Source organism: Pieris napi, chromosome 16 (genome assembly GCF_905475465.1).
Source record: "Pieris napi chromosome 16, ilPieNapi1.2, whole genome shotgun sequence".
NCBI lineage: Eukaryota > Metazoa > Arthropoda > Insecta > Lepidoptera > Pieridae > Pieris > Pieris napi.
In genome coordinates, this window is record NC_062249.1 from 8,409,041 (window position 1) to 8,425,596 (window position 16,556).

The 16,556-nt window shown below is 32.3% G+C and overlaps 1 protein-coding gene across 1 annotated transcript; it reads left to right on the plus strand.

The window, feature by feature from the left end:
- Positions 1-1,103: 1,103 nt before the first annotated feature.
- On the plus strand, positions 1,104-13,924 carry LOC125057509 (sodium-dependent nutrient amino acid transporter 1-like). The gene is made up of 14 exons (XM_047661239.1): positions 1,104-1,279; positions 3,083-3,163; positions 5,534-5,804; positions 6,048-6,261; positions 6,839-6,882; positions 7,372-7,519; positions 7,935-8,013; positions 9,148-9,251; positions 10,258-10,444; positions 11,010-11,186; positions 11,625-11,724; positions 12,196-12,375; positions 12,814-12,908; positions 13,350-13,924. Exons 1-14 carry the CDS (start codon positions 1,277-1,279, stop codon positions 13,518-13,520), a joined length of 1,854 nt encoding a protein of 617 aa, XP_047517195.1. The 5' UTR covers positions 1,104-1,276; the 3' UTR covers positions 13,521-13,924.
- Positions 13,925-16,556: the final 2,632 nt, after the last annotated feature.

Genomic DNA, 16,556 nt, shown 5'->3' on the forward strand with positions numbered 1-16,556 from the left:
ACTTTTTAATTATGTTTATCACAAAGATATCGTGTTTAGTCCTTCTATATCTTTAATTTAAGATAAATTTTCCTAAATACCTAGAACTTGCGATTAACGAACGTTATTTTCAAGGAAACGTAACAACAAACGGTATAAGCAGTCTTTGGATTGCGTCACCTACTCGCGTAATTAAAATAATAATAAATATAATAAAAATATAACGTAATGTAAAAGTTCAATATATATAAAAGAGCGTGAACTATCGCCCGAGCGAGTTATGTTATTAATTCGATTAACAATAAACTTAAATTATTCATAGTTCCGTTCCTAAATGGCAAAAAAGAAAACATTTTAGTTTCGTCACAGCCTTTATTTCGCTATAAAAACTACATCGTTAAAACTTGGTACATAATAATAACACTTTATTTATTTCACACAATGGGACAAAAAATAAAAGATGTAGATGGGCGGTAAAAGCAGTTTAGCAGTAGTATTCTCTAAACCGCTTTATGTTTTTAATTTGATTCCCTCCGAGAACTTCTTTTCACATTAATTTGATTTTTACCTTCGCTTTTTTTAAGAAAAAAATTATATAAGTATAATATATTTTTCATCAGACCTATCTATCTAGCTATGCTCGTCAAAACTGCCGAGCTGAGCTGTAAAGGCCCTTAAGGCCAAGAGCGAGATCCTAATAAATAAAACTATCTGTCTATATAATCCACAAACATTTTTTTAGTTACAAAACAAAGTATAAAATTAATGTTACAAGATGTTGAATACACGACTTTTGAATCATTAAATTCACTTTGTGTTAATATTTTCTAAGTATTACATATATTCTACAAAATACCGCATTGCAACTGAATCTATGTTATCTTAATTGTAGTTAATTTATTAAAACTGGTGAGCTATTTCAAAAATATAGTTCTTCACTTTTTCCTTCTAATTTCCATGTTATTTATAGACTATGTTAATCACTGGAGTATTACAATGCAAGGCAAGTGTTAAGTTACTTAATGTAAAAAGACGCCGGCTTGTTTGATGTTTAGTAACAACCTTCCTTAGTCACATACAAGGCAATTGGCTCGCGAGTGTATTACAGTTGTGTAGTGGTACGGTGATTTCTCATAGGATGTCTTTCCCTTACCATGAAGAGCTCCGTCGATATGCTCCGTCACATATAGATAACTGAAGTCTAATTATATAAGGACAAAATATAACGCTTTCATTTAGTGTGTCGTACCGTCAACCGCCATACACAAATATATAAATAAGAATACGTGAAAAATAAATGGTAAGACAATGGTGCTAATTGTTATTAATTTTTAAATTCGTTTCATTCAGAAATTGGTTGTTTATTTGATTTTTTAGACAAAAGTCGAAAGTGTGTGATATTGTGTTAGTAAGTGACTAGTTTATATTATGATTTGGGTAATATGAAGTTTTTCCGATTTCGCGAATAACTTCTTGGAACAAATAAGAGTGACTGTAGAATTTCATATATTTGTTATATTTAATGTCACGTAATATACGAGCCACATAATTCTAAACCACGCCGTGTCACAGAATAATTAGCGTTTAACCATATAACAAAGCGTTCATCGTACAATGGGCTAATGCTTTGTTTAGAAATGTTATTACAGAACGTTAAAACTTTTATAATTTTAGATTCATAAAAAACTTTTGAATTACGTTATCCAAAGGAAAAGTAATAGTAGCAAAGGAATTTCAAAATTATAACCGTATAATAAGACCCAAGTTGATTGATATAACACTGACACACTTTTTGGAAAAGAAGTATGGTTAGGGTTCTACGCCGTTCGTAGATAATCGATAAAATATATATATTAAGGCGTAATACGATATCTATAGAACTTATTTTCCAAAATATAACCTGGAATTTACAACAGACTATATTTTAAACTATAAAACTACCAACATACCCGACAGACGTCCTCTACACGCGTCTTAAATACAAATTCAAACTTTTAAAAATCAACTATTTATAAAGCTAAACCATTCTCGAATGCACTTGGACAATCACAAAAATATAACAAAATCAGTCCAGCCGTTTAGGAGTTTAATTACAAACACACACAGAAGTTTACATACATCGTTTGAAAATAAATTAATTTTTATATCTGATAAAAACGTCATAAATGACATTGTTGTATGTAATGTAACGGTTATTTGCTTATCGGGGATAAAAATTACAAATTCTGATAATAATGGATTTTATATAATAAACAATTGTAGATTAGATTTGAGGAATTTTCGACGCATGCGCTAAAAGATGCCTGTTAGATTAAAAAAATAATTTTGTTTATATTTAATACACATTAATTTTACAAACAAATCCATGCAAGTTGTGTATAGTTTTGTATATTTTACGTTAATTAATTTAAATTATTAAAACATATTTGTAAAACTAATACGTAAGCTATAACTTTAAAGGGTTTCAACATTTCACCTCTAGTTTAGAATACATATTAAATATTCAAAGAACACTATCAGACGAAAATGTCATGTTAGAAATAAATTAACGTAATTTGAAATAAAGTAGTTTTAGTTAAGAAATTTCTCATAACCTTTAGTTATACTGTGTAATTGAAAGTTTTATCACGTTTTATCAAGTTTAGGTGGGCATCACGTGCTAATTTTATATCTTAATATTTAAATAATAAAATTCAGGGATAATAAAATTTATCTTTTGTTCTAATAAAAAAAATATGAGAATTATATTTAGAAAGCATCATAAAACAAATCACATTCCTTATAATTGGTATTTTGATGCGTCCAGGCCTCTTCCCAGTATATCTTAACAGAGTAATTCAGCAAGAAACAGGATTTACGCAAATAAAATTACGCGATTTTTAGTAGTTTGACACAAGTCTATTAATAACATTATATTTATATTAAAAGAATATGATACATTTTTAGGCTGACAATATTAAAATTTCAATTAAAAGACGAATTTTAAATCAATAGATGTGCATTTTATTCATATGGTCATTTGTTTCAAAGTTTTGGCATAATATGCTGTGAGTCATAAAACAGAAACACATACACATATTAATAAAAAAATTTATGTTTTCAGATGGCATCGAGTAAGGTTGGATTTGATAATGATAGCTTTAGCAAAGCAGGAAATGACCCACCCAATAAAGAACAAGATAAGGTGAGGCACGCATAAATTTTTAAATTTTATGACTTTATTATTTCATACAGTCGTATAAAAAATGAAATAAAAATATCGTCGTATTAAGTCTCGTTTTTACCAGTTTTTTTGGGCTGTGCTAAAAGGTAACGTTAAAGAGTCCCCTAAAGTTCGTAGCTACTCCCCACTGAAACTATTCTGAAAATTAACCCCTATTCATAAAAGCTGTGTGCATTGAATAAGCGTTGAATGTTATTTGATACACACAGCACGTTTGAGTCCTTATCAGTTTCGAGGCATTTTGTTAATAAATAAACATGACAAACAATAATTACGTGATGTAATCCTATAATCCTATAAAATGGATTTATAAAATTGTTTTTGTTTTGCCTTTTATCCCAGGGGTCATTCACGTGTGAATAAAACATACATTTCATTAACTTTTATTTATTTTATTTTTCATTTTATTTGTGTGATCTTTTTCTGTACAAAATAAATTAAGTTTTAAACATTTGTTATATATGTACCACGGTAGAATCTATCTAGTCTAACCTAGTCTCATGACACAGTGATGTCTTTAAATATTCACAATGTGTTCTTAATTTTATATCTACCAAATATATTACATATCAAAGTTAAAGTCAAAATCATTTATTCATATAGGAGACACAATGTACACTTATAAACATCAAATATATATATGAAATTCTTCTAATTTTACATTTACTGCCAGTTCTCAAATCAAGGGCGTTGAACGGAAGAGAATAACTGGCAATAAACTCTCCGCCATTCTTTTTAATCGTTTGTAAGGAGCTGCAACTATTACACCATGTTCCACATGACATCTTAAGTAATAAATAATAATAAATAAACTAAAAACAAGATTTGTCCTGTATCACCAGGAGGCATGGTGAAATAGGAGCACGCACTTACATTCTCGTAGGAACAACACGCAAATACATAGTCGAAATAACTAACATCACTCCATACACTAATTCAAGTAGGACCACAAGTAGCACCCGTTCACGAGTATGACGCATGGCCAGCCATCGCGTTCGGCCCACTGTGCACTGGCACTGGCTATATTAGAATATATCCTAGAGGCCGAGAGATATTTTACAGAAGGTGCAAATTCTACGGCTCCCTTATTACAAGGCCTATATTTCCTTGTATAGTTTACCTTTTGTCAAAATCGTCAACGTTTCTAGAACATTGTTTAGTACAAACAATACGTAAAACCGAAGTTATGTAACAAAATAGTTTCACGTCATTGCTGTGATAGTAAATGTATGGAATATCTGTGCTCATATTATGGTATTGGAGCAAATACTTCCCGGGAATATAGAAAGTTAACTATACACAAAAGATTTAAAGATAAATCAACTACTCTTTAAAACGTCCCAAGTTTCTGATCAGTTTCATCCCCACGTTACATCTACAACTTTCGTTAAAACTCCCCATCTAAGAGATTTTCGGATTACCTATACTTAAACGTTAAAAACATCCCCCTAACCTCGAATGAATGAATGAAACGTGGTAATTCAGACTTATATATAGTAAAATATTTGCTTTTGAAATTATACATAGGACAAATTTTTATGTAACAAAAATATAAAAATACGATAACGTTTTTAAGAACGTATATCATAATTCAATATCATTTTAGTAATACTCAATCGAGGTTAATATATATAATATCTATTCATTTCCAAGGAATTATTACTGAAAGATATGCGTATTAGATATATAACGTCGATATGCATAACATAAACAAGCGTATACAACGTAATAACAACCATGTGTGTGTGTACTTCTTTGTCGTCACAAGATAAAAATCTTTTAAAAAAAATTATCTTTCGCTATATTCTACGTTTGTAGAAAAAACGACACTAACAATAGAAAACAGGTTTTAATACATTGAAAGTTTTACTATAACACATTATCTAGTTAAAACAGTTTGTTTAAATATCACAAAAAAATGGTAATTTTTTATATTAAAATGTTGACTATTCTAACATCAGGGTGTCGGTTTTTTGTGGCGCACAGAGTAAAAATTTACTCTCATAATTTTCTCCTAACGGCTCAAAAGAATAACTTCAAAAATTTAAAAACAATTCCTGCAATATACGATAAGATTCTGCGCGCCTGAAATTCGCTGCTGACACAGGCTTTTCTTATTGACTATAGCATATTTTATTCAGAAATTAATGTAAAAGAAATGTTAAATTGGTCCAATACCTTTTGATTTTTTTCTAAGATACAAAAATATAAATCTTTTATTTTTATAGTATAAGTTTGCGCAACAATGAATACGGGTCGAAAATTTTCGTATAATCGGATTACTTAGGATAACAGAACTTAATTTAATAAGTTACATATCTATTGTGCCAGGTTAAAGACGTCGAGGACGATGAACCCGAGCGGGCAGCTTGGGGAAACCAAATTGAGTTCCTCATGTCCTGTATTGCCACCTCCGTGGGACTTGGCAACGTTTGGCGATTCCCCTTTATCGCGTACCAAAATGGCGGTGGAGCTTTCCTGATCCCTTATATTATTGTCCTATTTCTTATTGGAAAACCTATGTACTATCTGGAATGTGTTTTGGGGCAATTCAGCTCTAGAAACTCTGTTAAAGTTTGGTCGTTGTCACCAGCAATGAAAGGTATTGTTACATTATTTTTAATACACTTGACATAGCAGTTTTAGCTTTAGCTAAATAATTTGGTAGTTCTATCTAGATATCATAAACCGGAAATAATAATATAGAAGATCATGCTTATAAAAGTAATAGCAGAATAACGAATTTTTGGAATGCTGTAGACCCAAAAACGTCAACTCTACTCGACTACTAGTCGTATAGAGTGTATTTAGTGTTACATAATATTAACAATATTATATATTCCAGGTACTGGATATGCGCAGGCACTTGGAACTAGTTGTATTCTATCATACTACGTGCTTATCGTAGGGCTTTGCCTGTATTACCTGTCAATGAGTTTCACGTCAACATTACCTTGGGCTGTCTGCCAGCCAGAGTGGGATAACTGTGTTCCTTCGGGACAAACTGAAAATCTCAATAGCACGGAAAATGGAACAAGCAGTGCTGAATTGTATTTTGTGTAAGTGATGATTTATTCTAACTTAAGGCGAACGTTACCCTTAGGTTTTATAAAAGTGGATTTTACTGGAGTCATATTTCGCGCAGTCTGGATAGGTTAGGTTAGCTTAGACCCTACCCACCTATTCTGTACTCTACTGGATCATGTAAAACTAAAACCAATAGTTTTTTCCAGACTTGTACCTATTCACTTATTCTTACCTACCCTACATTTTCAACTCTGAGATTTTCTTCAAACGCAACGCCTTCAAATCCTGGCTGTGCACAAAGGAATTATTCCTTCTATATGTGCACTTAACACTTGCTCAAATGGTGAAGGAAAACATTGTAAGGAAACATATCATACCTTCTCGGCTAAACAATGAAACAAATACAAAAATATTCCTTACCCCATCTATTATTACCGCTAAAAGAAATTGAAGAAATAGAACGCTACTAGTAGCGTGTGAAAAAAGATTTCGGAGCCAGATCCGGATGATTACATATAATCTAATCTTTACAATAATAGTAATTAATTACGATAAGTAGAAATCTAAAATTTTATACAAATTATATCTAAAAAAAAATTTTCGTTACAGAAAAACTGTTTTGCAAAGAAGCGACGACATTGATAATGGAATTGGTAAGTACATAAAAAACTTTAATGTAAATCTAATCACTATCATTATTGTGAAAGCATTGAGTCGCGTTTATTTCCTTTTATAAATATAATTATACAATGTAAACCTACCCCCTTATTCTAATAAAGAAAACAGTTGCACTGTTTGAACTTTTTGGACATAAAAAAACGAGTAGTACAGACCCGAACTGTATCACAAGAACGGCTCGTTAAAAAACAAGTTAAAGAATTATTTTTATATGAATTTGTCGCGCTCCTGACAAGACGGCTATTGTTACATTAATACATACCATAGTGGTGTTCAAATGTATTATACCATGATTTAGATTGTATTATTCTTTAAAATAAATAAATAAAAAAACATGTTTTGAAAACCCCTGGCTACACACATTTGGCCTTTTTTCATGAAAATGTATTACGCATTAGTTACAATACAAAACACAATTCATCTATCATGTGACCTTTTATTTATATCATGGCCATTAATTACAGGTATGCCGATTTGGTATCTGGTGTTATGTCTGCTGGCATCGTGGTTTATAATTTTCCTTATCGTATCAAGAGGAGTGAAAAGTTCTGGAAAAGCTGCTTACTTCCTCGCGTTGTTCCCCTACGTTGTCATGATAATTTTAATGATAACGTAAGTACAGAATTATAATAAATTTTCTAATTACCGTTTATGACCTTTAAATATGTACCACAGAAGAGTGAGTAACCCACAACACAGGGTAACATATTGTGGGACTAACATCAGTACGAATAGAAACCACGTGCTTTTGTTGTCGAACGTAAATATATTATTATATCAACTTAAACCGCATAACTAACCAATAATGATTACGGCAATATAATTAACGTTGACTCTTGAAGAATCGTCTCATTTCGTGGAATGGTAAATTATAGCATCGGGACGTGCTAGTATTTACCATTCGTAAACCTCTGCAACTGAACATTCACTATGAATATCTTTGGAAAGATTTTTTCGTATTATTTTACATACATTGAGGCTGTCAAGAACCTCATTCCATATCATAAATATTTAATTCAATTTTCAGCACTGTTATACTACCCGGAGCAGGCGACGGAATACTGTTCTTTATAACACCGCAATGGGATAAAATTTTAGAACTCAAGGTGAGAATCTATTCATGTACACAACCAATGATGTATGAATATGATAGCAGGTATAATAATTTGTTACTCAATTCTATAACGTGTCTGAATAGAATTTAACATGGATATATTTATTGGCAATAATGTACCAATCCCATGGAATTTAAGTGGTTACAACGCACACGAACAAGGACAACCTTATATTTTTTCCGTACATCTATTTTCCCGTGCTTAGAGTCAATAATTAAGACGTTAAATTAAGTTATATATTTAAAAAAAATCCACAAGACATAATTTGCTCTGTTTTCTTATATCAGTCGCCAACTAATTAGGACTTAGATATCAAATTAGAAATTTTAATATATGGCTTTGAAAAGTGAATTCTGAAGATATATGTGGAACATACTTATTTCACATATATCTAATAGATATAAATAACTAACGTAAATAAAGACTAAAGCATATTAACACAATATATATATATAAAGATATTTACATAAAATATAGGTGACAAGGCGTGATCTAGTCTTTTAGAATTGTTTTAATAATAATCATATTACGTAATATTGACATCTCGCTTTGAAAGTAATATACAATACTGTTCATTCTTATAGGAAAATGTAGTCGGAAAGTAATATTATATTTTTTTATTATCTAAAATTGTATTAATGCGAAAAATGAATTATAAAAAATAATATAGGAAAAAATTAGTCTGTTTTGTATTTTTAAAATATTAAGGATGATACAAAAGTTCTCGGTATGTTAGCTAAGACATACTAAAAACTCACACACTGGGCATACGATTAAACGTTTTAGTAAATATCCACCAGAAAATCTCAAATAAATTCGCGCCAATAGATGGCAAGAATTTTATTAATCATAATGTCAAATAGTAATACAAGTATATCTGGTAACTGAGGCAATTTCGCTTACAGGAACGGAGAAAAGGACTTTACAAGTCAAGTTATGTTAATAATATTCGCGTTTATGTTAAAGATTTTTTTTTAAATTTATTTATTTTACAGTATAACATGACAAAATCATAATATGTTACATTAGAAAACAGCTTTGTAACCAAACTATGATTTAAATGTTATGTAATAATTTTAGTTTTACATTTAAAACTAAAATTAAAATCTTGAAATCCATTTTCAGGTATGGTACGCCGCCGTAACTCAAGTCTTCTTTTCTCTCTCCGTATGCACTGGAACCATCATTATGTTCTCATCTTATAACAACTTCAGGCAAAATATATACAGGTCAGTAGTAGGAGAAATTATTAGACATAGAAGATTTATTAGTAAAAGAATCATCACAAATAAAGAAAACATTTTATTAGGTTAGGTTAGTTATAATTATAGCTATAATTACGCTATAATTACGGCCATGACAGTACAACGCCACATATTTAGTAAAGTACTGCCTTGCGATTACAACACTTTACGAAACAATAAACTACAAGCTCCCTCCTTATCAGAATGCCAAATTATAAAATGACTGCTTCACGACTGATTTGAGAGCGACCGCTGCTGCGAAAACCGCTGTGTGAGTTCGAAAAGTGAGTTACAGAATCGCAAGGCTGATGCTTTAATACTTTATTTTTCTTAGAGAGCTTCAGCTTAAAAGTCAGGTGATAAAATATTATATAATTTAAAAATACAAAGTAACTTTGAGAGTACATATTTACGCAGATTTGAATTTATTAAAATATTGTAAGTAATAAAAATTGTAATTTGGCCCCACATGGAGTACTGCTCTCACCTCTCCGAGCGGCTTGATCCTTTGGCGTTGCGTAGAGATGTGGGGTCACTCTGCATCTTCTACCGCATTTACCATGGAGAGTGTTCAGAGGAGTTGTTCGGATTAATACCTGCAGCTGAATTTCATCATCGGACGTCAAGACAGAATACGAAATTCCACCCGTATCACCTCGACGTCCGCCGTTCCACAACTGAGCGTTTTTCAAGGCAGTTTTTGCCGCGCACCACCACTATGTGGAACCAGCTGCCCACTGAAGTATTTCCGAACCAATTCGACTTAGGGTCCTTCAAGAAAAGAGCGTACCAATTCTTAAAAGGCCGGCAACGCACTCGCGAGCCCTCTGGCATTGAGAGTGTCCATGGGCGGCGGTATCACTTTACATCAGGTGAGCCTCCTGCCCGTTTGCCCCCCGTTCTATATAAAAAAAATAAAAAAAAAACATGCAAAAAATTTTGCTAGTTTTCATTATTTACCTATTTGTTTATTAACCGGGTTTATTTTTAGGGATGCCATGATAGTGACAACGTTAGATACGTTTACAAGTCTACTGTCAGGTATTACAATTTTTGGTATTCTGGGCAACTTGGCTTACGTCCTTGATAAAGATGTTGGTGAAGTTATCGGTTCTGGAGGTACTGGTCTCGCATTCGTCTCATATCCTGATGCTATTACCAAGACATTTCAGCCGCAGGTAATATAAATGTTACTAGTATTATACACTTTATAACATAAATCGGCAGCAGTACAGTGTTGGCTTAGTGGTTTCAACGTGCGATGTGTGGTCGTAGGTCCGATCCCCGGCTGTGCACTAATGGACTTTTTATCTATGTGCGCATTTAACACTCGCTCGTACGGTGAAGGAAAACATCGTAAGGATACTGGCATGCCTTAGAAAGTCCATTGTGTGTGTCAGGCACAGAAGGTTAATCATCTACTTGCCTAATAGAAATGATTATGGAAGATATACAAAAATCTGAAGCTCAGACCTAAATGGGTTGTAGCGCCATTGGTATCCTTCGGACAGTTAACAATTTGAAAATTTTAAGATTGTAATTTGACGGTTTCACTTCAATAGATTACAATCTACCGAATAATAATACGTTAAATTGTAAGCAGTACGTTGAGTTCACAATCTTTCGACAGTTCACAATCTCGCGAGATAGATTACAATCCAACAGTGTTTACAATTTTACGGTGACATATATAACATAACTCTCGTAAAAAAAAATTCTCAACGTTAATATTTTTATTTTCAGTTATTCTCGGTACTATTTTTCCTTATGATGACCGTTCTTGGAGTGGGATCAGCTGTAGCTCTCCTATCAGTTATTAATACATTATTGATGGACGCCTTTCCCCGTGTACCCGTTGTATATATGTCAGCTATATCGTGCACTGGTGGTTTCGCTGTCGGCCTTATTTATACAACTCCAGTAAGTAAAGGTCCATAATACTCTATGTACTCCAGATGAGCGTGGCCGGCATCGCAAAATTGATAATTCAATTTCTTTGAAACATCAACTGATTGGGATATATGTGTCGCAGGCAACTAGCTTAATACGCCGTTCAATAAGCAGTCTAGCCTTTTAACTAAGCAGCGCCGTTTAACTAGTTTTCTGAAAGATATTCAGCCAGTTGATTAAACAGCTAGGCATTCTTATTCTATTTTATTGATTTTGTTTAAATTATATCAATACATTATTAGGCCAAATATATACTATACTTATAAATAGTACTCATTTGTTTCATCTACTCGTATAACCTGCCAAAATTATTAAAGCAAATCTGTCGCAATCGATAAAATCAACGTGTTTAATGTGCAGACACCTCTAAGGCTAAAACGACTATATTTAATTCGACTTTGATTTCAGGGTGGTCAGTTCCTTTTGGAGCTGGTGGATCATTACGGTGGCACGTTCTTGATTCTATTCTGTGGTATTGTGGAAGCTGTCGGCGTATTTTGGATATACGGTAATAGTATCAGTTTTTTTTAAAACAATAGTTAAGTTTTTTACTTAGATTTTTTTTAATTTTCGGATTAACTGTAAATTTCCAAGCCGTTTTTTAATAATTTAGGACCAATTTAATGATCACACTTTACATCTGTCAGTGTTATCTTCATATATCGTTCCTGACGCGAGATTGTAACGTACTTGACTTTAATTTAATCTCTTTGCGTGTGCAATTATTTCAAAGGGATTTTTCTTGTCTTTTTGATACAAAATTTAAATCAAATGGTTTAAAACTTCATAGGGTAACATTAGTTTAATAACATAAAAAATATTTATAATAGCATACCAATAAGAATTAAAAATATATTAAAATAATCGTTTCCAAGAGAAAGAAAAAATCCCAGAACTGCATAAATAACATTAAAGAATTAAGATTTCATGAGTCAGAATACTGTCTGTAGTATAATACTATCAACAATTGTTTTTTTAGGGTTAGAAAACCTATGTCTGGATATAGAGTTTATGTCAGGCAAGAGATCTTCAATATACTGGCGTTTCTGCTGGGGTCTCATCACACCAGCTGTTATGATCGTCGTCTTCATATACGCTCTTGTGACAGTTGAAGCACTCCGCTTTGGCGGATTTTATTACTATCCTACATCTGCGCATGGTGAGTAATAAATTTATTTACCTTAATTTTAATTTACTAAAATTTTATTTCAAAATGGTATTCGTTAGAATTGTTTACATGTCAGGCGATGAAAAGAACAGATAGGGCCTATCTGCCTTGCGATTCTGTAACTCACTTTTCGATCTCACACAGCTGTTTTCACAGTGGCATTCTAATAAACAATAAACTACAAGCTCCCTCCTTATCAGAATGCCAAATCATAATATGACAGCTTCACGACTGATTTGAGCACGACCGCCGCTGCGGAAACCGCTGTGAAAGTTGAAAAGTGAGTTACAGAATCGCAAGGCTGTTCTGTGCACCGCGAGAATATATATATGTATGTCATTTTGAATTATATAATTTAGAATGTATAGCATTCCCGTTATTTGTTAATGTCTAATCTATTTGCTATCTATTTGCTAATATTTATTACAGTTGCCGGCTACTTGTTGCTAGCTGCTGGAATATTCTTCGTACTAGGTTGTATTGTCGTCGCCTTGTTCAAGTACAACACTGGTGAAATAATTACGGTTAGTTTCCTGATTTTGATTTTTGTTTGTTAGATATTAAAAATAAACTGTAATTAAAACAATAAAATGTAATTAAGTGATAATAAAAAATAACTTTTGAAAGATACACTATTATAGAATCGCAGGGCTGCTGTCTAAGCCCATAGCAAACCAGTGTGCTCAAGGGAGGGTAAAGAATGGAACAGTACTTCCTACATCTACAATAAAACCCAAAGTATACATACTGTGGGCTGTGTGTGCTGTGTGTGGTAGAATGTTGCATTTGAAAAATCTTTAGCAGATACATAATTAAATTAAATCCAAGTATTAGAAAAAATTGAGGCTTTACACAAAATATCGATCAATATTTGACTAAATCATCGATTTGTATAATAATACATTATTTTTAGTTTAACAGTACGACTTACTTTTTGGTTTATTAATAATCTAATTATATTTTAGACTATAAAGAAGGCATTCCGCTCAAAAAGTACTTGGGGACCGAGAGGCGCAGCTATACATCGGGAATGGAAAGCATTTAAAAATGACGCTGAGGACGCAAGACTGCTACAAAATACTTCATTTCTAAAACACTTGTTTCTGAGTTTATGGGGAGGCTACAAGAGGTCATGAAATTTACAATTATTTAGTTAATATGTAGGAGGGTCCGTGATCAATCTTTTTACTCCATTATTTAAAAGGTTGCTTCCGATCTTATGAAGTTTTGCATTCTGATCTCATAGTGATACTGATACTACTCGACTTTAATCAAAGCAGATTTTGTAATCAAATTTAAAGTAATTGCTTTCTCATCAAAAGTTTTATTATTTTTATGAATTGTTTGACATTAAATTAAAAGTTTCTCACAACACATTTGTATGATCAGGATTTTGTATAATCTTATAGAAATGTATTTTTTATATACCTACCGTACACGTAAGTTTCATAGGTTTAAGACAAATATTATATATTAATTATTAAGTTTATATAAAGCTGTGTAAATATTTTCTTTGTAAATAAAATTTATTTAAAGTGAACTACAGTACAACCTTAATATAACGTACCTCAATATAACGACTTCCACGATTTAAAAAAATTTCGTAATCCCCTTGAATTTTCCATAAGAGTGAAGGTAAAATATCTCTTTACATACCGAATTTTCAGCTATCAAGGAAACGTAAAAATACCTCTAATTAACGAATTTTGTGAACCCAAAATCTTCATATACAGTTCCCACCAAGGTATGACTCTTAAGGCGAAAACACATTATTAAAACGCCAAGCGACGCAACGTGTCGACACCCGATGTGCATCGTGCACATTACCAACACGCGACACCATGACACGCTTGCAAATTCAGAATTAATTTAGCTAATTTAGCTGACACATTATGACATCAGAAGAATAAAATACAGAAATAGAAGTAGAAGCTGAACAGTTGCAGATTGAAAAGTACAGTTTGAAAGCATTTAATGAAAATTTTGGCCATATATAGTATCAGATATGTACCCAAAGCATGCATCAAATCTTCTTCAAAATCTTCATCTGATTCGTTATTTATTAAATCCATAGCACAATTAGCACACGACTATACCTTCACTATTGTCAGCTAAATGACTTCTGAATTTGCAAGCGTGTTTGTCGCGTGTTGGTAATGTGCACGATGCACATCGGGTTTCGACACGTTGCGTCGCGTGGCGTTTTACTAATGTAGTTTCATTTATCCATAAACGAAAATTTGATTCAAATAATTCAATAATGTAATGACCTAAAATATAACGAAATTGAAGAACCAAAATAAAAGCTTTATGGAACTGTTCATATCCATCATGTTTTTAGAAAAAACCAAGTTAGTTCGATTATCAATTGTGAATATAAATTTTCTTATTAGTTAATTCTCCAAATACAAAGACAATCTAATCAGGCGTAGGCGTCGTAGGGATAAAGTGATCCCCAAGCATCCTTTAGATTAACATCCAGCATGGGGATAAGCGAACAGATGACTCATTACATGAAATTAATTACGATTTTAAAGAATAAAGGAAAAGATAAAAGTAATAATATATAAAAGATTATTTGATAACACGTAGCGTTATCCAATTTACGATAATTATCATGCAGGTAATGGTTTAAAGACATGATAACATAATATAATAAATTTCGTCAAATAATATATAAAATAAGATTATAGGAAAGATTACTTGATAACACATACCTACTATTTAATATTCAATTTAGCGATAATTATCATGGTGATAATTACTTAGAATGTGACTGAGCATATCAAATTAAATTTTATAGATAACTAGCAGACTCGGCCAAGCGTTGCTGTGGCTAAGGTTTTTGTTATATTAGATAGTAGTAAACTATTCAAGGGAAACGGTAGAACTTATGTGAAAGGTAGATAGCTTATGTGAAACGTTGGTACTTTTAACACAGCGCCATCTGTTAGAATTGAATAAAATCATAAACAAATATTTGCAATAAAATAATATTGCGGGTATAAATTGAGATGTAAGCTCTAATCCTATCTTTTAAGTTAGATCAAACTGCACACTGTGTGTAAATTTGATTGATATCGGTTCGGTAGTTTAGTAGTCCATCGCGGACAAACAACGTGACACGTAATTTACATATATATATTAAGAAGATATTACAGCTGATGTTCTGTAGGTATAATTAATTTTATCGGTATCGGCTTAAACACCTTGGAATAAGTCTGAAATCTTTGATCTACGTAATAGATTACATTATGAATTTATAATTTTTAAATATTTACAAGTATTTCACCGAAACTTGATCCCTGACAAATTATTTAACAGTAAGCTAATACTAGGGACACTACACGGAATGACAGGAAAAGAGCTGTAGATCTTCGAAAGATCACCAACTGGGAAGATGTAATGACCAGAGCCAAAAGACTTAAATGGAGATGGACCATGGATGGATGGATGGAGAGGCCAGAGAGCGAAATGGTCGAAAAAAGTCACCTAATGGACACCTCGCTACAACACCAAGCGAAAGAGAGAAAGACCAAGTGCGCGGTGGGCTGATGACTTTAAAAAAGCCTCTGGTCCTCTGTGGCAAAGACTTGCCAGGGATAGGAAGCACTGGAAACAGCTGGAGGAGGCCTTTGTGCCACAAAGGCAAGCTGTACAAGAGGACAGCTGTGCAACTAAACCATCTTAAAGAACTTTTTTATATACTTTGTATTTATATTTTGTAAAGTTTACTCTTGTATTAGCAGAAATAAAGGCTTTGAAATTGAAATTGAAATTGAAATTGAATACTAGGCAGCGATGTTCAAAAAAAAAGATCATCAGTATGACGTAATTATCTTTTGTTAAATGCTATTTTTTTATATTGACATCTTTTAGGTTTATAATCTTTTTTCTAAAGCTAAAATTCTCTCTCTAAAACTGCTGTTCCATTAAAAATTGGTCCGATGGATATGAAGAATGTTCCATCACTTTGAAGCCAGTTTCTTATTCGAGTTTCAGCGAGGGTGTTATCTTGGTGAAACAAAACAATTTTATGAGTTTGCCACACCGTAGTTTGCGTATTTCCTCAGGAAACTTTTTTATTTGTCCTGGGTACAGATACCGGCAAACATCTTGAACAGGACGATCCGCCAAGACAATGTTTTCAACTTTTTAAATCATTTGTTCAG

Bases quoted from the DNA above. Each gene is read 5' to 3' on its own strand.
- LOC125057509 (XM_047661239.1), top strand. The intron at 7,520-7,934 runs GTAAGTACAGAA...TTCAATTTTCAG, and splicing joins ATGATAATTTTAATGATAAC to CACTGTTATACTACCCGGAG. The intron at 12,376-12,813 runs GTGAGTAATAAA...TATTTATTACAG, and splicing joins CTATCCTACATCTGCGCATG to TTGCCGGCTACTTGTTGCTA.